The following is a 25,847-nucleotide window of genomic DNA, read 5'->3' on the forward strand; positions in this document are numbered from 1 at the left end:
ACAGCAGTGGCAGGCAAGCCCTGCGGTTCTCTCTGTGGGAGATGAAGGAGTCAGGACCAACATGATATTATAGCTCTTGTAGCCTGTTGGTGGTGGAGGAGATGGGCTTTGGAGCCAAACGGATGTGGGTCCTGTTACTTGCTTGAGCAGAGCTTCAGTTTCCTTCTCTGTAAAATGAAGAAAGTCATCTGCCCCATTGGGTTCTTATAAGGATTAAAATACATTAAAATAAGTTAATTTCTCTAATCTGTAATATAGTAGAAGTTTATGAAAAGGTAGTTACTATTATTTAATAGACACCTGCAAAGGTAATGAAAATACTTCATGGTGAAGATACTTCATGGTGAAGATACTTCATGGTGAAGATATAGAAACCTGACCACTAGATGCTGAGTGAGATCAGGCCAATTTGAGTTGAGACTTGCAAGAGTAAACTGGTAAACTAAGTAAACTTAGTAAACTAAGACCTGCGCTGATTAGTCTGCTAAGAGAGAAACCCCTGGGGGTGGAGTTTCTGGAGACCATTTCTCCTCTGTCCCCAGAGACATATCTGAAACAATAGACTTTCTTGTGAGGGGGAAGAACATTAATATTTGCTACGACATTGTTTTCCCCTGAGCAGTGGAGGAAGACAAAGGTAGAAGATGTGCAGTGCTGATACAAACAGGAATGCCACAAAGTTTTACAAAGTTCCCAAGGGACTGGGTGGGGGCTTATCATGGGGTCTCAGACTCCTGAGAAGAGGGAGGGGGAAGATCATAGAATGTTCCCTGCCCATCCTATCATTGACAACCTTGGTTATAAAACACCAGAGGTACAAATGTAATAGCCAGAATCAGAGGCTTCCTGCTCACGGATATGAGGGGGAGATGGATCAAAATAACCTTACAGCACTGATAGCAGACTCTGAGAAGCCACCCCTTCTCTCCTAGAGCCCCTATCCACACACCGCTTCTAAATAATTTCTAACCTTTCGGTGACTCACAGAAAGAAGAGGAATAGAAGTTACTGGCGTTTGTAGTAACAGGATGAGAAAGTACGAGACTTCCTGTTGTGTGTGTGACAGCTGGTGATAAGTGGAGGGCTCTGCACAGGAAATCCGCTCAGCTTCTGCAATGTGACCTGCCTGAAGCTTGGGTGCTCCTTCAGTCTGGATGTTGATGGCAGGACAAAGGGACGCCTGGACCATGGGCGACGTGGTAGAGAAGAGTTTGGAAGGGCCTCTGGCACCTTCTACAGATGAGCCCTCCCAGAAAAGGGGAGACCTGGTAGAAATCTTAAATGGGGATAAGGTAAAATTCGATGACACAGGACTCTCCTTAATTCTGCAGAATGGCCTGGACACCCTCCGTGTGGAAAATGCTCTGACCGATGTCATCTTGTGTGTGGACATTCAGGAATTCTCCTGCCACCGCGTGGTGCTTGCTGCGGCCAGCAACTATTTCAGGTCAGCACGCCTAGGATTACAGTTAAACTGGGCGCAGGTTGTAAGGAAAATCAGTAACGATGTAAGAGCCCAATCTAACTAGGTGACCGTTGTTGCATGTACAGTTTGTATAACTATTTAGATTTGTGTGTCTATTCAGGATACAAGAAAAGAAGTTATTAAACTTTAGATTTTAGGGTTGGAGGCATATTTAAGGAGAGATTGGTATCATTTAAAAGCAATATTTATATATTATGGTGAATCTTCTCTGTATGTGTCTTTATTCCAGAGGATGGAAAATTACTGAAGTCATGGGATTTTTTTCCCCCTTGGTTTGATTAGTGTGTTGGAAACATGATGTTGTCTTTGTTCACCAATAGAGGTAGAGAAAAGTTTGTGGCCCCTCGTTTGGAGTTATCAAATGACTTGCTGAAAATTAAGGGCTTCTATTGTGCACAGGGGATGGATCAGAAAAGAAAGCATAACAAAGGTGCTTTTGCAATGAGGGGCTCCCAGTTATAACACATTGTGAGACCTGGGCTCCATCCTGTCCTGCCCTTCCTGACATTGGGACTCAAGGCAAGTCACTGCGTGCTCTGAGTTTCTGTTTTGTCATCTGTTAGCTGGGGACAATGATTACCTTTCTGGATTTTTGTGATAACTAAATGGGAGAGGGAGAATGCTCTTACACAGTGCCTAGGGTGTAGTAGATCCTCAATATGTCTTTGTTGAAATTCTTAACCTCATTCTGTTTGGTTCAGCTTAGAAACGTTTAATGAGTATTTACCATGAGCAAATGCCTGGGACAGGAATGTGGGAGAATCAGAAATGCAGTGAATAGGGCTGGATCCAGAGTTCTCCAGAACACTGCAGATGTGGTGAGAACAAGTCCCCAAGGGAAATGAGGTTGAAGAAGGTATTTGCAGAACTTGAAAAAGAAATTCCTTTATAATTCGTTTAAATGATATTCTTCTTAACTCTTGGTTCTGGCTGAGGAAATTAAAAAGTATTTACCTATGAAATATCTTGAAAAGTATTGTTTTTTCATTTTTCTGAGATGTTTAGAGGGAAATTTTTCCTTGGACTTCAAAGAGCAGGGTCAATGGGCTGTTGTGGAATTGATTAGGTCCCATATGTAGACAAGGCAAGGGGACACCTGGGTCGGTGGGAAGTAGTGCCTGCTATGTGCCAGACAGACACAGTTATCTGATTTTATTTTTGCAGTAGTGTGGTGAAGGTGGCTGATGTTCCCTTTTACAGATGAGGAAATGGAAACCCAGCTTTACATATGTAATCATTGCTAGAGCAGGGATTGGACACATTGTAGAAATCCAGTACAAATTGCCCCTAAATTTAGGGCTTCGTTCCACAGGAAATATATAAAAGGTAATGGGTAGGCACAACATAAAGATGGATTGACAAAGATAGACACATTTCTTACTCACCAGTTTCGAACATGGCTTTCGCATTGATCACAACCCCTTTCAGAAGTAAAGGAAAGTCAACTTGGCTCAGTATCCTTAGTACCCATTTTTAGGTGTATTCATTCTGTTTTGAATCACTGGAAAATGGTTGTCACACAAAGGTATACCTGATTAGCAGTTTTGTTAGTGGCTTGGCACAGGACTGCTGGCTGTATGCTCTCCAGTGCATGGCTGGTTACTCTGGTCCTTTTGAAGGTGTTCCGGCCCAGGTCCTTTGCACCTCGCTGATGTGAGATCCTTAGGGAAAGTGTCTACCAGCCCTCAGAGGAGGTGGTACAATGAGATGCTGGAGACTCCCACATGGTGTGCATGTCAGCCTGGGGTTGAAGAGTCGCTTCCAAAACTGCCTGGTCGGGGAGGGAAATTCCTTCTATTCTTTTCTTCAGAGCAGTGACTTTTGATTCTTATCTTGGTATTTCCAAGATGACTTTTCTGCTGTAATGAACACAGGCCTGGAGACAGGATTCTTCCTTCTAGTACTGTGAGCAGAGCTCTGGGCCACCAGTGTCACAAACGCTCTCGTACAGCAACCTTGGGAGGAAGGGCATTTTATCCCAGCTTATAGATAAGGAACCAAAGCCCCAAGGGTCTCTGTTAATAAAGTGACTAAGTGGGATTTGGCCCTAGGACTGATATTAAGTCAGACATTGCCTCACTGCCTGTCTTGCTTTGCTTCTAAGGTTTTGAAAGGGGTTGGGAGCCAAGTTCCTTTTATGCTCACACTTCGGAAGGGCAGAGAGTCTGCTCTGTCTGAGAGGCTTCCGACACAGTCCTCTGTGCTTGGGAGGGCCTGGAAGCTGGCTGTTAAATTATGTTAATTTTGCCTCCTTTATTTGTTGAAAACATAAATATTTTCCATGGAGTGATGGAACCATAGTGTATTTAACCAGTCCTCTGTTGACAGACATTTGGATTGTTTCTTATCTTTTGCTGTATAACAATGCTGTAATGAATGACCTTATACATGTCATTTTATATGCATGCAGGACTATCTGGGGCTGTATTTCTAGAAGGGGGTTTGCTGAGTCAGGGAGAAATGCATCTGCAGTTGAAGTGGATATGCCAGATTCTCCTTGATAGAGGTTCAGTTGTTGTGCACTCCCCGAAGGCTTGCCAAAAGAGGATGGCTTCCAACTTTTGGATTTTTCCCAATCTGACAGATGAGAAACAGTATCTGTTTTGTTTAATTTGCATTTCTCTTAATTTTTTAAAAAATATTTATTTATTTATTTGGTGGGAGGGGCAGAAGGAGAGGGACAGACAGAATCTTAAGCAGACTCCCTTCTGAACACGGAGCACATGGGGCTCAATCCCACAACCCTGAAATCATGACTCTGGGTCATGACCTGAGCTGAAACCAAGAGTCAGATACTTAACCAACTGAGCCACCCAGGTGCCCTGTATTTCTCTTATTCTTAATAAGCTCAAACATCTTCCCATATGCTTAAGGATTGCTATAGTTCTTTTTCTGTGAGCTCTCTCATATGTTTCCAATTTTCACGTATATTTTTTAAAATTAAGATTTATTTTTATCAAAGTACTACATGCAGATAGTTAACAAAGAGTCAAATATTAATTTTTTAAAAAGATTTTTATTTATTTATTTGAGAGACAGTGAGAAAGAGCATGAGAGGGGAGAAGGTCAGAGGGAGAAGCAGACTCCCCAAGGAGCTGGGAGCCCGATGTGGGACTCGATCCAGGGACTCTCAGATCATGACCTGAACCGAAGGCAACCACTCAACCAACTGAGCCACCCAGGTGCCCAGAGTCAAATATTATTTAAAGGCTTATAGACAAAAGTTTCTCTTTACCTCCTCTACCCTTCGGTTTTTCTCATAGAAGCCACCATTTTTGATATTTAGCTGTTTGTTCTGGTATTATATTTATATTTCTTCAAAATATGCTTATACTACTCTTTTCTGATTTCTCAATGTTAGACATTATTTATTGATTTCCTAGCATGCCTGATAAAGACTTAGCATTTATACCTAAATCTCTTACCATACACTTCCTTTCCCTACAATCTCTCAGTATAATGTTATCACTTTTTTTTGTTAAATTTGTATTAAGAATTTACATTATGTCCATGAAAATATTGTTTCCCGTTGAGCCAAGTTGTGTGATAATGTTTTACTTTGTTTCTTGTAAAGCCTTTTATCTGAAGTTAATAATTCATTCTTTTTTCCATTTGCTTAATTTTGGGGCTATCTTTCACTCACAGCCTCTCACCATGATCTTTCACGTGGTTCAGTGCATCAGAGAATCTACTGATTCCACTCCCCCTGACCCAAGAATCTTCCTCACTGACAGCATTTTATACATGTTCTTTGGACCTGCTGCCCAGCTATTGTTGAGCTGCATATATAACCCTGGTGGCTGTAAACAGGGATATTACTAGTAACTCAGACAATGTAGTTCCCTTTGGGGGCCTATTTTAAAGTCTTGAGTGGAATGAGGAAGTTGGGAAGATATATAGAGTTGAGGCTGAGAAAAGGGCAAAGAAGAATAAAGCTTTAAAAGTAGCTCATGACATACATTAAATGTCAAATGTCCAAATAGTCTCATAGCAGGAATATCTAGGGAAACATGATTTTAACATTCATCATAATGTTTTTTTTTAATGTCATAAGATTACTAGTGTCTTTTATAAGACGACTAAGAGAGCCGCCATTTGTCTTATGCCTTTGGACATGCCCCTAAATCTAAGTCTTTGCAACTGGTTGTGCATCTTGTGTACTGAACCCCAGCTCCCAAAGGATCTCCATCTAAAGAAGTGGTTCTTGCCATTTTAGGGGGCATGGAGCAACTCACTGCCAACTTTGGTTCATCCCATAAGTGATGTTGACCCCTGAGGACAATCATGCTGTGGGTCCCAGGGATGGCTGAGGGAAGGAGCAGTGAGGAAGAGAGGGATCATCAGGTTTCTCACAGTCCTACCTCATGACTGGCCTTTATACATGAACAAAAAGGCTTGCAGACTGAGGCTGAGTCAACAGCAAGCTCCTTTGTTGCTGCTGATGCCCCAGATCTGCCTGATCTTGGCTCCTGCCTTGTACTTCTGTACTTCAGTCTCTGGATCTGTTTCCCTGAGGCTGTGATGAGGGGACTTTGACCACTGGCTACAAAAATCAAGCACAGGTCAGGAATGGGAATGGCATTGTGGGACAATCTGTTAATAATATTATTATATATTAACCAGTTACTGTATGACAGAAAGTGGGGTGAGAGGCTACTCTCAAACCATGTGTAGATGTTATAAGTCTTGCTTTTGTTGCATAGTAGTGTAAGGTATCTTACAAAGGAGCCAGCAAGTGTGGATGATAGTGTAAGTGCAAAAGAAAACAAGAGTGAGTTAAGGTCCTCTAGGTCTGGATTAGAAATCTGGCAAATGGTGAGAACATTGAAGATTGCTGTTGCTACAGTGGTGAACTCAAGCAAATTGGAAGAAGTACTGATTGTACTTCTAGCATGAGTTTCTGCATTTTATGCTTTTAATATTGTTCATTTGGCAGAACCAATGTGGTGGTTAATATTTAAGTACTATAGGTCTATAGTTTTTTTTTAAGATTTTATTTATTTATTTGACAACGAGAAAGAATACAAGCAGGGGTAGTGGGAGAGGGAGAAGGAGGCTTCCTGTCAAGCAAAGAGGCCGATGTGGGGCTTGATCCCAGAACCCTGGGATCATGACCTGGGTCGAAGGCAGATGCCCAACAACTGAGCCACCCAGGCGCCCCTAGGTCTATAGTTTCTTATCTGCAATTCTAAAATCCCCCAAGTGCTGATAATTGAAGAACTTTTCATAACTTATTTGGTGGACAGGTATGTGTCTTGAACTGCATTTGTCTGATGGAGACATCTATCCTGAACTGAGGGGAGGCTACTTAGAGTCTTTTTATTCCAGGTAGGGCCACTATTCATATATTCGCTGCTAGAGTCCTTATGTGCTGGATCAAGAAGTGCTGGAGGTGCTGTATAATATACAAACTACGGCAATACCCAAACAATTCTGAATGCCAGAGCTCAGCTGACTGCAAGATCTTGGGTTAATGGATTATGGGACTTTCTGATAAAATTTGTTTATTTTGGTGTTATTCTTCTACCTTGTTTCATCAGAATATTTTACATACTTGTAAACATAGTTTACATACAGTTTTGCATCTTTTTTTTCATTATGATCTCCCCCCAGTTTCATAACTCCTATTTATTTTGTTATAATTTTTAAGAGATGCATAATATGAAAATCATTCTCTCATTGTGAATGTAGGTTACTTCAATATTTTGTTTTCATAAATAATGTGGTAATAAGTATCTTTGTAGTAAGTATTTTTTGCAGTTTGGAATCTGGAAAGGCCAACATTTTTTGTGTCCTTTCTGCATGCCAGGAACTTTGCTGGATTCTCTTTCATTTGGTTTAATCTTCACAATATCAACAATTAGGTAACAACAAGTAGATAACGTTGTCTTGGTTTTACCCTCCAAGGAACTCACTTTGATAGGAAGAGGGCTTCCCCATTGGGATCCAAACTGAAAACAGATCTTTCCATTGGGCAGAAATGTGGCTGTTGAGACATTTCCTGTGTAAGACCCTTAACTCCCTCTCCCCACCATGCACTAGTATGATCTACTTGGGCTGAAAATGAGGAGAAAATATAAAAATTATTGCCTCTATGTGTATGTGCCCCCCACCTTGCACACATAAACAGGATACTATGGGAACATTCAAGCCAATTTTTGTCTGGGGGCTGAGATACCAGACCCCATAGCAGCAAAGACTCAGCATGCCGTAGGACACCAATCTGGGTCAAAGGATTAAATAAGAAATAAGGGAGCAGGTCAGGATGCAAGGTGAAGAGACAGTATGCTTTGAAAGTACAGGGTCTCAAGAACCTATAGGACATCATTGGAGCAGGAACAAATAACTGCTTGGTATAATGGAAAGAATAGCATCTTAAAATCTTGTCACTGACATTTGAGTCTATACCCTTCCACTTATTGGCTGTGTAAATCTTGGAGGAATTGCTTGGCCTTTCTGATGTTCAGTGCCTTTCATTATACAAGACAATGAAGCTAATGATTTGTGTTTGTCCCAGTGAGTTTGTGAAATACACATAATAAAATAGATTTATTTATGAATTTATTTGCCTAAACATTTTATACAGGATAATGACTCAGATTTCTTCATTCTAAGGAAGAGAAATCAACTGGATTTATGTAGGTAACTCACAGAGTGCCCCAGAAGGCCAAACTCTGAAAACAGACAGGGGCCAGGGAGGCCAGGCAGTAGCCAAGACCACAGCCCAAAACCATCCAGAACCATGTGGGGAGGACTTCCCCACTGCTACAGAATCCTGGAGGCCAAGGCTAGTGCAGTTCTGACCATGGGCATCGTTGCCCTTGCAGTTCCTGGAAATTGGAGGCTGCTGCCTCTCCTGCTACCTCCACTGAACGGGCTCTCCTCTGTCCCTGCTTCTTTGCATTAGCAGCTCCCAGTTCCTAGCCTGGAGTTAGTTAATCTGATTGGTCCAGGCTGAGTTACACATGCCAATGCCTTAGCTGTGACAGAGGCTGGGAAAGTGTGCCTTGGACATTTGCAGCTTCTGGATCAGGAAGTGGCTTCTGCCACTATACTACACTACATCTCATTCTGAGGGAGAATTGGCATACCTATGAAGGGCTTCAGATGCTGGGCAACCAAAAACTGGCAAGAGTCTGTTACATGCAGCTATTATGTGCCAGACCTACATTAGGTGCAGAAGAAGGGTTAAGGCATGAAAAATATGCAAGTGGTAGAGAATTCCATGACTCTTGTCTCATATGCATCAGAGATAAGGATCCTGAGATATTACAGGCAAGAGGACAATTCTTACGCACTTTGTTTTCTCCCTTCAAATCTTGAGTAGCTCCCCGTATATCTGCAAGAGTGTGTGGTGTACAGGCATCAACCATCATGCATGATCTAGAAACTGGCTGAAAGTGAGGCTGAAAGAGGGTCTTTGACAACATTACAATGGCTGGCATTTAGCAGACAACTTGTAAATATTTTATGTCAATACAAACTTGTTATTCCTCTTTAGTCACTGATTAGGTAGCATCCTGGTCAGAGCAGGAAGTCCTCACAGAGTTGGGAGGCTATTGCACAGCTTTACAAAAGGGAAGGATGATTAACTGTGGTCACCATAGAAAAAATTATGTGGAGCGGTTAAAAAGTCCAAAATGCTTCAGAATGTTGTGGATTCAATAAGTTACTCACATGACTATTTGGACACAAATGTGCTAGGCCTACATAGTGAATCCTGCAGATCCTTTTTTAGAATTGGAAGGTACTGGGCAGAAGTTGCTGCCCCAAGGTAGAAGTATAATTGGGTCCTTTGAATTTTTAAAAAATTTTATTCATTTATTTGACAGAGAGAGAGAGCACAAGCAGGGAAAACAGCAAGCAGAGGGAGAGGAAGAAGCAGACTTCCCACTGAGCAGGGAGGCCGATACGGGACTCAATCCCAGAACTCTGGGATCATGACCTGACCCCAAGGCAGACGCTTAACTGACTGAGCCACCCAGGTGCCTAGGTCCTTTGAATTTTTAATGAAATGTCATTTCTGGGAGTGCCTGGATGACTCAGTTAGTTGAGAATCCGACTCTTGATCTCAGCTCAGGGCTTGAACTCACCACCATGAGTTAGTTGGGATGAACTCACGGTGGTGAGTTCAAGCCCCATGTTGGGCTCTGCACTGAGTGTGGAGCCTATTTAAGAACAAAAATAAAAATTCATTTCTGTCATCTCCACCCCTGGTGCCTAGGGCATGTGGGTCATCCTATAGTCAAAACCAGAAAATCCATTCTTCTCCTGTTTTGAATAACGCTCCATGGAGCTCTCAAATAAAACACAACAGAGAAATACTTTCATCATCCACATCTCAAGTTCTGAGCATTACCCCTATGTTATGTACACAGACACATAACTGTCCATTTACAAAAATGCCTTTGTAGAGTAGATTCTATTATGGTAAATACCAAACCGTCAATGAGAAGAGCTGCCCATATGCAGAACATCTGTGTTTTTGGTAAAAGTGCCTTAGAGCTCACCATCCATCACATTGCTCAATGTTCCTATATTAGTCAGCATTCTTTTGGTTGCCAGAGATAGAAACTGAGGTCAAATCAGCTTGGGCAAAAGAGGAAGGTATTTGGCCACATAGCCAATTCATAGGAAGGGCCGGGATGTAGCAGAGCCTGGGAAGAAGAGGAACCAGGGCCTTGAACGCAGTCTGGGTATTTCTTTCCACTCTCCTTTGGCTTCTTTCTCAGGTGGGATTTCCCAGACAGACTTCTGCCATATGGTTGGGGGTTTGCTTGTTGCAGCTCTGAGACTCACTTCTCTTTGGTTGGTTCCAGAGAGAAACTGAGGGGCCAGCTTCAGTTTGAAAAGCCCCCAGGAAAGAATTTAATTGGCCCAGTTCCATTCAATTACCCAAGCCTAGACCAGTCACTGTGTCAGGGAGGTGGGGCACAATGGTCAGCCCAGTTTAGGTTAGGAGTCCAAGGTTGGCCAAAGGGGATGTGCCTGGAGGGCAGTGAAGAAGGGGAGATTGATAAAAAGGTAGAGAGCTTCTATTTGAGCCACATGATTTGGGTGGGACTTGGGAGAGCCTTTCCCAGAACGGGAAGGTACTGGACTAAAGGAAAATAAATGTACATTAAAGAGGGATAATAAATCCTGGTTTACTTTCTTTTATTAGCTAACTTATTGTACTTCTGTCTTAGCTCTGGCCGTCAGGAGGCTCCCTGAATGAGCTTTCCTTAGCCTAGGTTTCAGTGATATATTCTCCTCCTACTTTAATTACTTAGATCTTCTTACTTTTTGTTGTTACTGGTTTGTTTTTTTAAAATACCTCTGAGGCTTTAGTATGAGCCTCTTTAAGTTATTTCGCAGAGGCTTTTTTTTTTTTTTTTTTTAAGTGAGCTCTAGGCCGAATGTGGAATTTGAATACGACTCTGAGATCAAGAGTTGCATGCTCTACTGACAGCCAGCCAGATGCCCCTAGAGAGGCCATTTTTGTATAAAGATAAGTCTCCCTTGCTATGAAAATATCATTTAGGCAACGTACATCTCTGCAAGCTGTAAGAGTAGACATTATTTTATTCCATCTAACTTTTGTGGAAAGCTTTAAGGCCACAGTAATTATAGGAGTTTTAATACTGCTATGACTTTAAAACATAATCAAACCAAAGGTTGCCTCATAGCCCTTTCTAAGGAGACACTAAAGGATCTACAAATTTACCCTGCAGCAAGTTTGCTAATGATGTATCAGGTCTAGGGTCAAGTAAGAACTCACACTGACTTTCACCGGGTACCTGGGTGGCTCAGTTGGTTAAGTGTCTGCCTGCTCAGGTCTGATCCCAAGGGCCTGGAATCAAGCCCCTCACTGGGCTCCCTGCTCTTCAGGGAGCCTGCTTCTCCCTCTCCCTCTGCCTGCTGCTCCCCCTGGTTTTGTTCTCTCTCTCTCTGTCAAATAAGTAAATAAATGAAATCTTAAAAATAAATCACTGACATTCAAGAGATCGTGTGTCATGTAGAGTAAGCTCTACATGGGATACATATCAAGGGCATTTTGGTGTTAGGGGAATTAGAAGAGGGGCAGATGGCCAGTGAAAAATTCTTAAAAGGTGGGGTTAGGGATCACAGCACTCTGGGCTGATTGGATGAATGCATGGATTAGATAGATGAATGGAATTTCACTAAACCCACTCTCTACCAAACATTGAATTTACAAAGATTGATGAGATCTGATTTCCTATTGATTTCAAAATCATAGTCAGAAGAAAGAGAGGCAAATCAGTGTTTCAGTACAGGGTGATAAGTGCTACAATGGAATTCTGCTTACAGAAGGAGCATTAAATCAGACTGGAGGAAAAAGCAATCAGAGAGGGCTTCCTGGGAGAGTTGATATTACAGCAGAGTTTTAAAAGATGAGTAAGCATTGGCTAGAAGGTGCCCAGCAAGGGAGAGAAAGGGGGAAGCATTCCAGGCAAAAGGAAATGCATCTGGGAAGGAATCATGCAGTGTAAGCATGGGAACCAGAGGTAGCTGAATAGGTTGGAGTAAGGATATGCACAGGTCAATAAGCCTGAGAGATGGGCAGGGTCAGACCATGAAGGTTTTGTTGGGCTAGAGTGAAGAGTTTGATATGTATCTTACAGGAAGCAAAAAGCCATGGTAGAATCGTTAAGCAGAAATGTGATTTGAGATCTCTGTTAAAATAACCTTTGGGCTGTGGTAGAGAGGCCCTGTCAATCTAGGAAGATCCTTAGGTCGTTGCAGGCAGTGGCCCGGCCAGCGGGCATGGGGAGACAGTCTTAAGTGGCATTCTGAGTCCTCCGGGCAGCTAGACCCCAGAGAAGCTGCAAGAAGGATAGGCCCTGCAAGGTTGTGGGACTAGGAGACAAACTCAAATGGAAGCCAAACCATAGTTTGGCTGAGAGCCAACTTTGAGCTTCAGGACTGGGAAAAGAAAGCAAAGGTGAAGTAACTTTATAATTTCTTCACCTACCATGCCATCCCCTTTTAGAGGAAAGCCCAGAAACACAAATCATTTTGAAGTAACGTAAGTTTTGAACTTGCATTTTTTGAACACTTTGAAGGAGATATGCACCACAGCTATTATTAAAATCCATTCTCTCTCATCTATATCTATGACCTGGACAACTGCTAGCTTTTAGGGCAACTTTGTATGAGTTTCTAGAAGTTCTCTTTGGGGATGCCTGGGTGGCTCAGTTGGTTAAGTATCTGCCTTCAGCTCAGGTCATGATCCCAGGGTCCTGGGATTGAGTGTTACATCAAGCTCCTTGCTCAGTGGGGAGCCTGCTTCTCCCTCTGCTTGCCTCTCCCTCTGCCATTTGCTCCCCCCTGCTTGTGCTCTTTCTCTCTCAGACAAATAAATAAATAAAATCTTAAAAAAAAATAAAAATAAAAGTTCTCTTTGGGAAGACCGATTAGAAATAGATGTCCTCTTCTCTGGGGTTGTCGCCATCCACCTGAGGGCATAAGGCTTAGGGGGTATAGCATGGGCTGGATTTCATACCCACTCTAGCAGCTATCTGAGCATCCCTCAGTACAGCCCAAACTATGGTAGTCCTTCTTCATCTTTGCCTTTAAATCCCTACTCCACTCCCAGCTGGAGCATCTCTTGTCTTCCTCTCCCCTCTCTCTCTGGATCTGTATCACAAAAGCCTAAGGACCAGGCCTGGCAGTCCAGATCCCTCCATTGCAACTGGTAGAGGGAGAAGTCTGGAACACAGAGATGATCAAATTTGCTCTATCACAATAGGGATAACTTATGACTTGGGAATACCTTGTGGTGAGGATAAGGGCCAGTGCCAGTTCACATGTTTCCAAGTGGTCAGAACTAGGAAATGCTCAGAAAAATCTCAAAGAAGAGGCTGATCCATGACTTCTGGCTAATGACAAGGTAGGTCATAAGGAAGACAGCATGGTGTCCTTGGGGGGTTGGGATGGAACGTGTTTGGAAAAGGGGGTTGATAAGGAGACTCGAGGACAACAGCCGGGTCAGGATGTGGCAGTGGGCAGTAAGCACAAATGCTGAGCCTGCTCATGGCCCAGTGGGAAGTGAAAATCAGAGCAGACCTCATTGAAGAGGGAAGTGGTGTTTTGTCAGGGAAAGCCAGGTTTCATCTCTGGTAAGGAGAAGGAAGATGTGCCAAAGCTAATTAAGGTGAAGAACAACCACTATGTTTTGTATTGTAAGATCTAAGTCAGGAAGGCTTAGGGTAAATTTCATGGGCCTGAGATTCCAATTTGGAGAATCACTAGATAATCCAGTTCTCTTTGTAGCACACTTTGTACCAGGAGCTCATTGTTATTTATTCCTTTTTAAAATTTTTAATTTAATTTTATTGTTCAGTGTTCTAAGATTCATTGTTTATGTACCACACCAGTTCTCCATGCAATATGTGCCCTCCTTAGTACCCACCACCAGGCTCACGCAACACCCCCACCCTCTTCCCCTCCAAAACCCTCAGTTCGCTTCTCAGAGTCCAGTCTCTCATGGTTTGTATCCCCCTCCGATTTCCCCCAACTCACCTCTCCTTTCCAACTCCCAATGTCCTCCGTGTTATTCCTTATGCTCCACAAATAAGCGAAACCATATGATAATTGAGTCTGTCTGCTTGAGTTATTTCACTCAGCATAATCTCCTCCAGTCCTGTTCATATTGATACAAAAATTGGGTATTCATCCTTTCTGAGGGTGTAATACTCCATTGTATATATGGACCACATCTTCTTTATCCATTCTTCTGTTGAAGGGCATCTGGGTTCTTTCCACAATTTGGTATGTGGCCATTGGTGCTATGAACGTTGGGGTACAGGTGGCCCTTCTTTTCACTACATCTGTATCTTTGGGGTAAATACCCAGCAGTGCAATTGCAGGGTCATAGGGTAGCTCTATTTTAATTTATTAAGGAATCTCCACACTTTTTTCCAAAGTGGCTGCACCAACTTGCATTCCCACCAACAGTGTAAGAGGGTTCCCCTTTCTCCACATCCTCTCCAACACTTGTTTACTGTCCTGTTGATTTTGGCCATTCTAACTGGTGTGAGGTGGTATCTCAATGTGGTTTTGATTTGAATCTCCCTGATGGCTAATGATGATGAACATTTTCTCATGTGTCTGTTAGCCAATTTTATGTCTTCTTTGGAGAAGTGTTTATTCATGTCTTCTGGCCATTTTTTGAGATGATTATCTGTTTTGTGTTTGTTGAGTTTGAGGAGTTCTTTATGGATCTTGGATGTCAGCCCTAAGAGGAGCAATGTGGGTTTGGAGATTGTAGTGTCAAGTAGGCAAATCTACTTGGCTGGCAGGACCAAGTACAGGATGGCACTGCATGTGTAGCCTCTTTCTATCTACTTATGCATCCATCCATCCATCCACCCAGCCCATCCATCCAACAAATATTAAATGTCTACTGTGGGCCAGCAAATAATTGAGAGAGAATTAAAATCCAGCCCTTGCCTTTCAGAGCCTTATAAATCTATAGAGGAGAAGACTAATTAAAAATAGACCATGTAGGGGCACCTGGCTGATTCGGTTGGTAGAGCATACGACTCTTGACCTTGGGGTCATGAGTTCAAGCTCCATGTTGGGTCTAGAGTTTACTTAAAAATAGGTTTAAAAAAGGGTATGTAGAGTGTACAGAGAGAAGTCTTTCAAACCCAAGGCTGTTGAGGTAAACAGAGGCACATGCTGGAAACTGTGATTGTTGGGCATAGCTGCATCAGAGGATGGGGTAGGGGGTGCATAGACCAGACTCTTAGAGGCCTAGAATGGTAATATTGACAGTACATTAACATTTCATTTTCTGGGCACTTTTAATACAATCTTCTTTAGCATATGGGCCCATTTGTTATTCATTATCCATTTGTCTAATTGTGTCAGTCAGGACTCTTCATTGCATATGGCAGATACTCAGTTCAAACTGTTTCAAGCATATTTTGTAAAGAAGTTATTTGCTCACATAATTTAAAAGTTCAAGGTATTGATTTTAGGTCTTTCTAAATCAATTATGTTCACATAATGTCATCAGGAATCAGTTTCTTTCTCTGTCTCTTGTCTCTGCTTTTCTCTGTGTTGGTTTCTCTCTTAGGGAGTGTCTTCATACATGGAAGCAAGAAACTATCCAGCACTGCCAAACTTTATTTCTCCCAGCTCAGCTGTTACAGTAGAGAACTTCTCTTTCCCAGTGGTTCCAGAAAAAGGTCTAGAGTTGGCTTTGATTGGACTTGTTTCTTTCCATGCTCATCCGTGAACTGCTCCCTGTGGCATGGGAGATTAATATGGTGACTTGGGCTATGCTCACCCTTAGTCTAGGAGGTGGGACTAGCTCCCCCCAAATCTCTCAGATATTGGAAGAGGGATAGTTTCTTAAAGGAAAATCTGGGTGTGCTTACTAAAAAGATTAGGAATGATGTTTGACAGGCATAATAAGAACTGCCTATTATATTTTTGTAGTTGAATCATTGCTGAATCCTGGCCATAAACATTTCCTGTGATTGATGTTCTATCCTGCTTGATCTTGCAGGACAGAACAAGCCCTTCTTTCTGTTATACATTTGGATGGGCTGAGTTACATGGCATGCTGAGGTCTCAGCAATGGTCCTGTGGGGCTGGGAGGGACACTGGTTCTGTAGAAACATAGCTGGAGTTCTGATCTTCAAAGGGTCCATGTGCAGTGTCCTTGAGTAGTACTGAACTGGGCAAGGAGTTTGACAGAAGGCAGTTCTTTCAAGGCTTGCTATGTAGAGTCAGATGGGGGCAGCTCTGGGATTCTAGCTCCTCTGTCGGTTTGGAGGCAAGACTCAGCCAGCAGCTGGGGCTCAGGGAGCTGACTCCAGGCCCCAGGTAGAGATGGGGCCGTAGGCCTCATGGAATTCTAGGAGGCTGGGGCTTAGAAGGTTCATCATGGAGCCCAATGTGGGGCTCAATCTCACAACTCAGAGATCATGACCTGAGCCAAAATCAAGAGTTGGACACTTAACCAACAGAGCCACCCAGGTGCCCTAACATTTATATTCTTAAATAGAATTAAATAGAATTTAACTCAGTTAACCAATGTTAGAGCTATTCCAATACAGAATATGTCTCACTGCTGCAGAGTTAGTTTCAGGTATAAATGGGATGATGAGGGGATTAGAGGAAGGACAGAGCAGGGGACAACATGGGTTAGCCTAGGAATGAGATAGTGGGGATGATGGGGTGAGTGTTGGTCTATGGGCCTGTGATTGGGGTTAGAGGTATAGGAGGCAGTGGTTTCAGAGGCAGGTGTGGAGGCCCAGGGACAGGGGGTGAACCATAGTAATGTTGGGCTGGGTGAAAGACTCTGAGTTGATAATATTTAGGAACTGCTGGGGCATGTTAACACTTATCAGAGGTCTAAGTGGAATGTTCCAGTGTGGCTTTGTCCTTCCTCCAAGCATCAGGCCCTGGACTTGGGGGTGTGATGGGTATCAGGGTAGAGGGCATATAAGGCATGCCTTATGGATCCGATTCTTCCAAAGGTGTTTGATAATTTTGGAGGGGTAGAATACTGTCCAAAGGAAAACACACAGGGCTTAGGAAGGACAAGTTCATTTGTTCATTCATTCACTCATTCATTTTCTCCCCAAATATTTACTGAGTCCCTTCTAGGCTCCAGGCACTTGTTCTAGCCCCAGGGATACAGTGGTGAGCATGGCGCAACCCATGCCTTCACTCAGCTCATGTTGTAGTGGGGAGACCGCTGTTAAATTAGTTAATTTCAGGTTGTGACAGATTGTAAAGAAAAAGAAAGGAGGTGAAGATGTTAGGGAGTGACTAGATTGGGGGCAGCATCGGGGAGGGCCTCTCTGAGGAGGTGAATTCTGAGCAGAGACCTAAATGACGTGAGCAGTAAGGCTGGCAGAGCTGGGAAAAGAATGTGGCCCAAGCTGTGTTTGGGGCCACACCTTAACTTCATTCCAGAACACTCTTAGACCCATAGAGGTTTTTATGGCTATTGTGGGAGACGAGCTCACTTGCCCAGCCTCTATTTTGGGATTGGCACTGACTCACTGCTGAGTATTGGGCAACTGGCTCCCTACTTGAGACTATTTCTATTAGAAATGAGGATCTTAATAGCTACCTCTGTTTTACAAGAATCTCATGAGAATTGGTCAGTGTCTGTCTAGAAAGTATTTTTTATTACCCAAAAATTTATTTATCTCGAGTGTAAGCCAAGGAGTAAACAATTAGCAACTGAATCAGCTTTGTTTCACAGAGTGAAATTTGGTCTGGTTCTGTTGGTGCTCTCATTCAGTTGACCCCCAAAGGTAGCCTTGAACTCCTGTTGATTTTCTTGGTTTTAGCACACTGTTGAGCTCCAGACTAAAAGCCCAAGGTTCTCATCTCCATTCTATTTCTGACAGCCCATATGGCCTCGGGCAATTCCCTTAGGTTCTACCTCTATAGTCTATCAGTTATAAAATGGGTATAATAATCAAAAAAGTACTATTCTCTGTCCTACAATGTGCTAAAATCATAAATGTAAGAGATTACTGTTATTAAAGTGGAAATCTAGGGATGACCCATCTTACATAGATTATATACTTTTTATGGGGTCCCAACTTGGCCTAGGTATTTCCATGGATTGCCCAAGAGAGCAGCAGGGGGCCTGGGAGTTTGGTCTATGAGAAATATGTAGATCTCTTCTAGTTTCACCTTGTCAGTATTGAGCATGATTGTGGCCCAGGAAAATGTATTTAAGTGACAGAAAATCAGTGACAAAGTCTCAGAGAAGAGCAGAAAAATACTGGGACTTTGGGAGCCAAAGCAGGCAAAAAGAGCCCTAGAGAGAGGACTCTGTCTTTAGGGCACTTCCTTTCTCTCTCCCATGAACATTTATTGAGCTCCTACCATGTGACAGGCACCGTGCTAATGTCTCTGGCCCAGACTGTGTGTAGCCCTAGCTCTTACTCTGTTCTGGAGGGGCTATGGACAGCAGTGCAGTGACTCTGACACCCACTTACACGATAGGCACCAGGCCAAATGCTGGCAAGTCAAGAGTTGCAAGACAGAGTGTGATGGGCCTGCCTATTCTAAGTATCTCCCAACAGCCTGCCAAGATTCCTCTGACCTGGTCTAAAATACCTTTCCCTAGTAAGTGCTGGGTATCATGCAAACCACTTTGTTTATATTATCTTACTTATTCTTCCCAACAATTCACTGGGGTAGGGACTATTATCATATCATTTTACGTAGGGGGAAATGAGGTTTGCTCACTTGTACAAAATCATGTAATGAAGTAGCATCAGAGCCTAGTCTAGACCACAGCCCCCTTTGCCTTCCAATAGCCTGCACTACAGACTCTTCTTCCTGCCCTCTCCTGGGCTCCTGGAGCCGCTTTGCTTGTGCACACATCCAATCACACACACACAGAAAGCTGGAAGTGCCTGAGAATTTACCTCATTCTGGGATGGCCCATAACTAAGACTGTCAGCAGGTGCTGGAGAATCATAGATCAGCTTCTTTGCCTCTTATGGGGACAGCTCTGGAGTGTATTCACCAATGGTCCCACATAGGATCAAGCAGAAGTTTCTGTATGACTTTTGTCTTGCTTAACCTCCTGCCTTCCCCTGTTCTGTTCTTCCTATATCCCTAACACATTACTAGCTGATAAGGGTCAGCTTCTGGGCAATCAAGAGTCCCACTTGGGTAGGGGCTGAGCTGGCAGGATGTTACTCAATGACTGATTCCAAGAGAAAATTCAGAAGCTGTGTCTAGCAGTGATAGGCCTGATCAAGAGTTCCGATGATCCCAGAGATTCCTATAACCGTGTCACATGGGAAAGACATAGGCTTCAAAAGAGCCCCTCAAAGTACAAGACATTGAATTATATAACTTACATAATTTATATATATAGTATATATATATAATAATTTATATACCTATCTTGTTTAATATTAAAATATCTCTCTTGGGCTTTTATAGTTCTCATTAGAATATTTGAGATCATATAGATTCAACAAAATTCATATTTTACTAATCTTAAAATCACATTGCAGGTGAAGTAGCATTTCTGAATTTCACCTTGGTGGGACTCTGTCGATATGTGAAGCCTCATTCAACCCCATCATCACTGCCCACCCTCTCCTGCCAAAAGTCCTATTTTCCATATTGATGTACATAACATTCATGTGGGTGACATTCACTTTACCCCGAGATGATGGCAGATCTGGGTGATGCTCTAGAGCTTTGCCATCTAATGGAATAGCCACTAGGTGCATACAGCTGTTGAGCAATTGAATTATGACTGGTCTGAATCAAGGTGTGTTTTAAGTACAAAATATACATGAGGGGTTTTGAAGTCTCTGTTGGAAAAATGAATGTAAATTATCTCATTAATAATTATGAAATATTTGTTATGTGTTGAAATAACCTTTGTAGTGTATTGGGTTAAATGAAATTAATTTTATCTCCTTTTACTTTTAAAAACATCATTACTAGAAAATCTGAAATTATACATATGGCTTGCATTATATTTCTATTGGGTGGCACTCCTCTAGGGACTCAAAAAAAGGGAGGCTTAGCAAGTGAAGTTGTTCAAATCCTGGAGGGGCTGAGCTGGGAAGAAATTGTGTGCTTGCTGTGATGGCAGGGTTCTCTCTGGGATCAGGAGGCAGCAAGGTGGGTCCTGTGTGATACCACCTTACAAGGCATATGGTTCTGCGGATGGCGCTGTGTGTCTCTGGTCAAGAGAATTTATGGCTGACAAAAGTGGCTTGTAAATCAGCCATCTGCCCAAATGACATCACTGCCTCTCTGCTTCCAAGTTGCGATTTAGTAACTCTGCAGAATTCACATTTTTATTTTCTTTCTTGCTGTCATATTCCCTAGGAGAAAGAGGCCAGTTGAGGGAAGAGAAGAGGAGGAGGGAGAGAGGGGTGAGAGGATTACTGTTGACTACAATAAGGAGCTGGGAAGGACACAAGGAGACCCTAGGGAGAAGATACTGGTTAAAACAGAAGGTTCAAAAAGTCAGCTAGTCAAGTGATTTCTCTCTCTCTCTCTCTTCTTTCTCTCTTTTTCTCAATTTCTTTCTTTCTGGGGACTTTTGATGTTTATGAATGTTCCTGGGACACCAGAAGCAGTTACTTTGGTTTTGCAGATTAGGAAATGGGGTAAAAAAATTGATGAGGGATTCCCAGAGATAAATAGGAAGTGTGGAGAAGGGAGGAGTAGCAGGCTTTAGGAGTAAATCCATCTGTGTTGGCATGGAAGTCCCAGTTTAGGGAAGTGCATTCTGTGACCCTGGGGCCTTCCCATTTCAGTGACTTGGCGAGGAGATAACGGCTTTCTAAGGGTCTTGTTCATGTATCTCAAGTACTGGAGGTCCAGTTGCCTAGCAGGGTGGCAACTGCCTCAGTTAGTACAGTTTCTGGGATGAGGCTTTGGCATTGTCACAAGCCTCCAAGCTCTGTATGGGTGCAATTAATGCATTACTCTAAAGGCACCTGTTACCAAAAAACTAAAGTGAGAACACACCTGTTAAAAATGTTCTTTTTGAGTCCTGCTTCTGCTCCTTCAATTGCTCCCCATTGCCTACTGAATAAAAATCTAACTCCTCAGCCTGCCTCCAGTACCTTCCACAGTCAGGACCTAGGGTTATCTGGCTGCGCTGATCTCTCCCCACCCTCTCTCATAGCCCCTGGGCTTCCACCAAACCACCAGCCTGCTAGAGCCTCTGCGTGTCCCATACTCTTCCATCTACTTTTGTGTTTATTACCTGGAAGTCCTAACCACAGTTGTCACATAGCAACATTTTTCCCATGAGCAGCCATCTCTGGCCAGTACAGCACTTCATAAGTCTTTTTGACCCTTGTAGACTATAATTTGTGCATATGTGTCCTGCTAGATTCTGGAGTACTAGGGGTTAGGGGAGAGACTGTCTATATTAGCCAGCTTGGGCTGTCATTTAAAAAAAAATGCTATAGAATGGGTGGCTTCAACAACACAAATTTATTTTCTCACACTTTTAGAGACTCAAAGTCCAAGATCAGGGTGCCAGCATGGTCAGCTTCTGATGAGGACTCTCCTGGCTTACAGACAGCCACTGTGCTCACATGGCAGAGAGAGTGAGTTTGGTGTCTTTCCCTCTTCTTTAAGGACACCAATCCTATTGGATTAGGGCCCCCCCCCTTACAACTTCATTTCACCTTAATTATCTGCTAAAAATGCTATGTACAGGGGCCACCTGGGTGGCTCAGTGGGTTAAGCCTCTGCCTTCGGCTCAGGTCATGATCTTAGGGTCCTGGGATTGAGCCATGCATTGGGCTCTCTGCTCAGCGGGGAGCCTGCTTCCTCCTCTTTCTCTGCCTGCCTCTCTGCCTACTTGTGATCTCTGTCTGTCAAATAAATAAATTAAAAAATCTTTAAAAAAAAAGTGCTATCTACATTGGTGGGTTAGGGCTTCAATATATGAATTTTAGGGGGACACAAGTCCAGAGACTGCCTGATATTTAAATCCCTTCCAGCATTTGAGGCCCCGCTGGCCAGGCTGGCCAGCTTTCAGGCTAGAGGAAACCTGGAATGAGGACTGAGAATGAAGGCAGAAATCTTGTTTTGGGATACTAGTCATTGAGAAAGTACAGATAAGGCCTGGGCGGGAGAGGGGACCCACAATGCTCCCAGAAGAATCTCCAGCACTCTAAGCCATTGAAGTAGTTTTTGGGGCTAGTAAAGTAGTTCTAGATCCCACCAGTTTGGCCAGTAGGGCTCTTATTGTCCCTTCAGATCCGGGACTGCTGTAGGGACCACAGTTGGGCACAGCAGAGCAGGGCAGTTCAGTTTAGTGAAGTACCAGTTGAATGTCTGGTGTGTGCTGGGTGTTGGAGGAACAGAAAGCAATCATCCCAGGTCTTGACCTTAGGAACCTTGCTATTCCATGGGGGTAGATGGGTATGAGGGGGGGTCTGTTTAAACCTAGAATTAAGAATCACAGTAGGACTCACATTCATACATCTTTCTTCCAGGGCCATGTTCTGCAACGATTTAAAGGAAAAGTACGAGAAGAGGATCATTATCAAAGGGGTCGATGCTGAGACCATGCACACTCTTCTGGACTACACATATACCAGCAAGGCTCTGATCACCAAGCAGAATGTGCAGCGGGTCCTGGAAGCTGCTAACCTCTTCCAGGTATGTGAACAGTCTCAGTGTTCTCCTCTGGAGCAGGGGAAAGCAGTGACTCCCCTGAGATCTGCCCGGACTGGCTTCCAAGCTCGTACCTGGCACACATACATACACCACCACCACTCCCCCCACCCCCCGCCCCACACACACACACTTAGCTGTGCCTCTGCTTACTTGGAAGTCTGAAGAGGCTTCTTCAGAAATTTTCTGAGAGGTAGTGAGATGCGGCATTCACTTCTTTCTTTTTTTTTTTTTTTTTTTTTAAAGATTTTTATTTATTTATTTGACAGAGAGAGAGAGATCACAAGTAGACAGAGAGGCAGGTAGAGAGAGAGGAGGAAGCAGGCTCCCTGCGGAGCAGAGAGCCCGATGCGGGGCTCGATCCCAGGACCCTGAGATCATGACCTGAGCCGAAGGCAGCGGCTTAATCCACTGAGCCACCCAGGCGCCCCGGCATTCACTTCTTAATGCCATCAAGCCAGGACAGCCTGGTGCCTGAAATCGCTACTTGGTTCCTGACTGCAATGACTACAATTTGCAGAAGCCTAATTGGAGCCAGGGGTTCCGGTCATCACTTCAATATGTCACTTCTCTCTCTCTCTCTCTCTCTTTTTTAAGATTTTAAAAAATTTATTTGAGAGAGACAGAGAGCAGGGGGAGAATCTCCAGCAGACTGTGTTGGTCCTAGAGCCCGATGCAGGGGTCGATCCTCACAACCCTGAGAGCACAACCCCAGCTGAAACCAAGAGCCAGATGCTCAACTGATGAGCCACCCCAGCACCCCTCATCTAAGTAACTTCTAATGCTTAGCACAACAGGGGGATATAGTTACTTCTCCCTACTTTGCAGGTGGGAAAATTAATAATGTACAGAGAGGGGGTTATTTGAACCCTGGGCTTTCTGAGTCCAGGCGCAGCATTTTTGCAGTATACCATGCGGTCTCTCTGGGAGCAGTGTCTAGATTTGAGGGAATGCAGGACCTTGCCTGGTCAGCACCTTGTGGTGGGTGTGGAAGAAGAGAACTTTTCATGAGGGGTATTACAGAAGATAAGGAGAGAACCCTTGGGATTAAGTTTTATGGTTTCCATTTGACTATGTTGGTTTCAATCCGATTACAATTATATTTAGCTTCATGGGATAATTAGACACATAGATTCTGTCTATTGCATCCATAGTTATCATAGGGGCCCTACCCCCATTACTGTTTTTGCCTAGGTCTAAAAGTACACCTTGGACTTGGTTTTGCCAGGTTAAGCAGATTGTCTCTCTGAAGATGTTGAGATTTATGAGAGTCCAGGCACAAGCCTGGTCATTCGCAGGGACTGGGACAAACATCAGATCTTATGCATGGTTTGGGACTTTGGGAGGTGGTATCCTCTTGGATGCTCTATAGGTCAGCATTTAAGGGGAAACAAAACAAAGTCTGGGAAGGTGGGGAATGAGAGGTCATGAGTCAAGACCATGACAGTGGGATTTTCTTTGTTGAAGCTGGAGACTAGGCAGGATCTATGGAGTCCAGCAAGGAAGGGAGAGTAGAAAGAGGGAGGAAACTCTATGAAACAGCACTGATGAGTTCTGAATAATTGCCAATTTTATTGTCTCAGTTTCCTCAGGGCATTTTAAAGATAACAGAGCAAGTTACTTCTGACAGGGCAGGTCACGCCTTCTGGTGATGTGTCCAAGTCGGTTACCCACCCCTACTCCCAAAGCCTTCCCCCTTTCTTCATCCTGACTTGCTTACCCCTTCAGCCTTACTAACTGGCAGGAAAATACTCTCCTTTCTGTGGAGGGAAGGTCTTAGCCACCTCACGCTCAGCAGCCCTATTTCATCCCACCTCCCACCCCCGCCCCCACTGCTCCAACAATCTGACCGCAGGAAAAACCTTCCCTGAGAGGGCCTCTATCTAGTTCAGCTTTTGCTTGGGAACTACAAGACAGCTGCATGTATTCTACCAGGGTGTGTGGGCGTGGGCGTATTTGCAAATCTTTACTTAGCCTCTTTATTTTCAGTATGATGTCTTCCTCTGTCTTCCTCAATTTCTGGAGTCCAGAACCTCTCTGGTCTGGTTTCTCCAGAGGATACATCTTTTCCAGCGGGAGTGGAGTTGTTCCATCATAAGAGGTGGGAGGAGTCTCAGGAAGCTTAAATTCTTCTTAAAACCACCCCTGGTATTAGCCCCACCTGCCCTGGCCTTGCTCTTTCTCTGGGATTTTAATATTCCTGCTTTTGAGGGTTCTGAGGGACAAACTCCTTTGTAGGCACTTGGTCTGACCTCTTTCCTCTCAGCAAAGCCATTTGCCAGTCTTCATAGTCTGTGGTTTGGGGTTACTGATAACTCCCAATTTCATGGAGGAGGGAGTTTGTCTTTCTGTTTCTTGTTCTCCTTTCACTTTTGGGTGATTTTAATAAAAACTCTTCAAATAGTTAAGAGTTTTGTAATGTTACAAATATTTTCCATTGGTTATTTGACTCATAATTGTTGGTTATGACTTTTTTTATGTACAAAATTTAAAATTCGTGTTTTGTCAGATCTATTGATCATTTCCTTGATGTTTTTTGCCTTTGTTACATGTTTTTAGAAAGAACTTCCCCACTGCTTAATTATATCATATTCACTTGTAATTTCTGTTAGTCTTGTTACGCCCATACCCTTGATACTTTAGTCTTTAATGTATCTGGAAATTATTTTGGCATAAAGTTTCTCCATGTCCTCATCCTCTTCCTCCTCTACCTCCTCCTCATTTTTCTCTCAAGTGGGAGAAGCTTCAGTAGAGATTTTGGTTTTAATCAGAGGTGGAAGGAAGAAGAAGATAGAGACAGGTTAGAGAGAAAGCGTGCTCTGTTTATTATTGATTCCTCTATTCTGGTAATCTCTCACCTCAGAATTTTCCAAGTCTCATTCACTTTCTCGGCAAAAAATAACTAAGTTTCTTTTTGAGGCTGTTTTACTTATTTTCCTATGAGTGTTAATTCTTATAAAAACAAGAGAAGAGTGCTCTGGGCATCTGAGTGTCTATTTAACCGACTTTCTGATTTCTGTTGCTTTTGGATGACTTGCTTTGAAGTCTCAGGTGAAGAAAACTGGGAATATCTTCATGCTTGAAAACACCACAAGGGACAGAAGTTTATAGGTTGTTGAAATCACTTTGTGATTTAAAAAAAGTATGTATTCGTTTGAATGGATAAAATATACCCTTGTTCCAAATTCAGAAAAAC

The 25,847-nt window shown here is 43.2% G+C and overlaps 1 protein-coding gene across 1 annotated transcript in view; it reads left to right on the top strand.

Moving 5' to 3' along the window:
* The first annotated feature begins 1,154 nt into the window (after window positions 1–1,154).
* KLHL6 (kelch like family member 6) overlaps window positions 1,155–25,847 on the top strand; it is a 57,553-nt gene continuing 32,860 nt past the window's right edge. The window contains exons 1-2 of the mRNA XM_046003879.1: window positions 1,155–1,447; window positions 22,471–22,636. Coding sequence (XP_045859835.1) covers window positions 1,155–1,447; window positions 22,471–22,636 — 459 coding nt within the window. The remainder of the gene's footprint in view (window positions 1,448–22,470; window positions 22,637–25,847) is intronic.

The sequence above is a fragment of the Meles meles genome, chromosome 4 (genome assembly GCF_922984935.1).
Source record: "Meles meles chromosome 4, mMelMel3.1 paternal haplotype, whole genome shotgun sequence".
In the NCBI taxonomy this organism is placed as follows: domain Eukaryota; kingdom Metazoa; phylum Chordata; class Mammalia; order Carnivora; family Mustelidae; genus Meles; species Meles meles.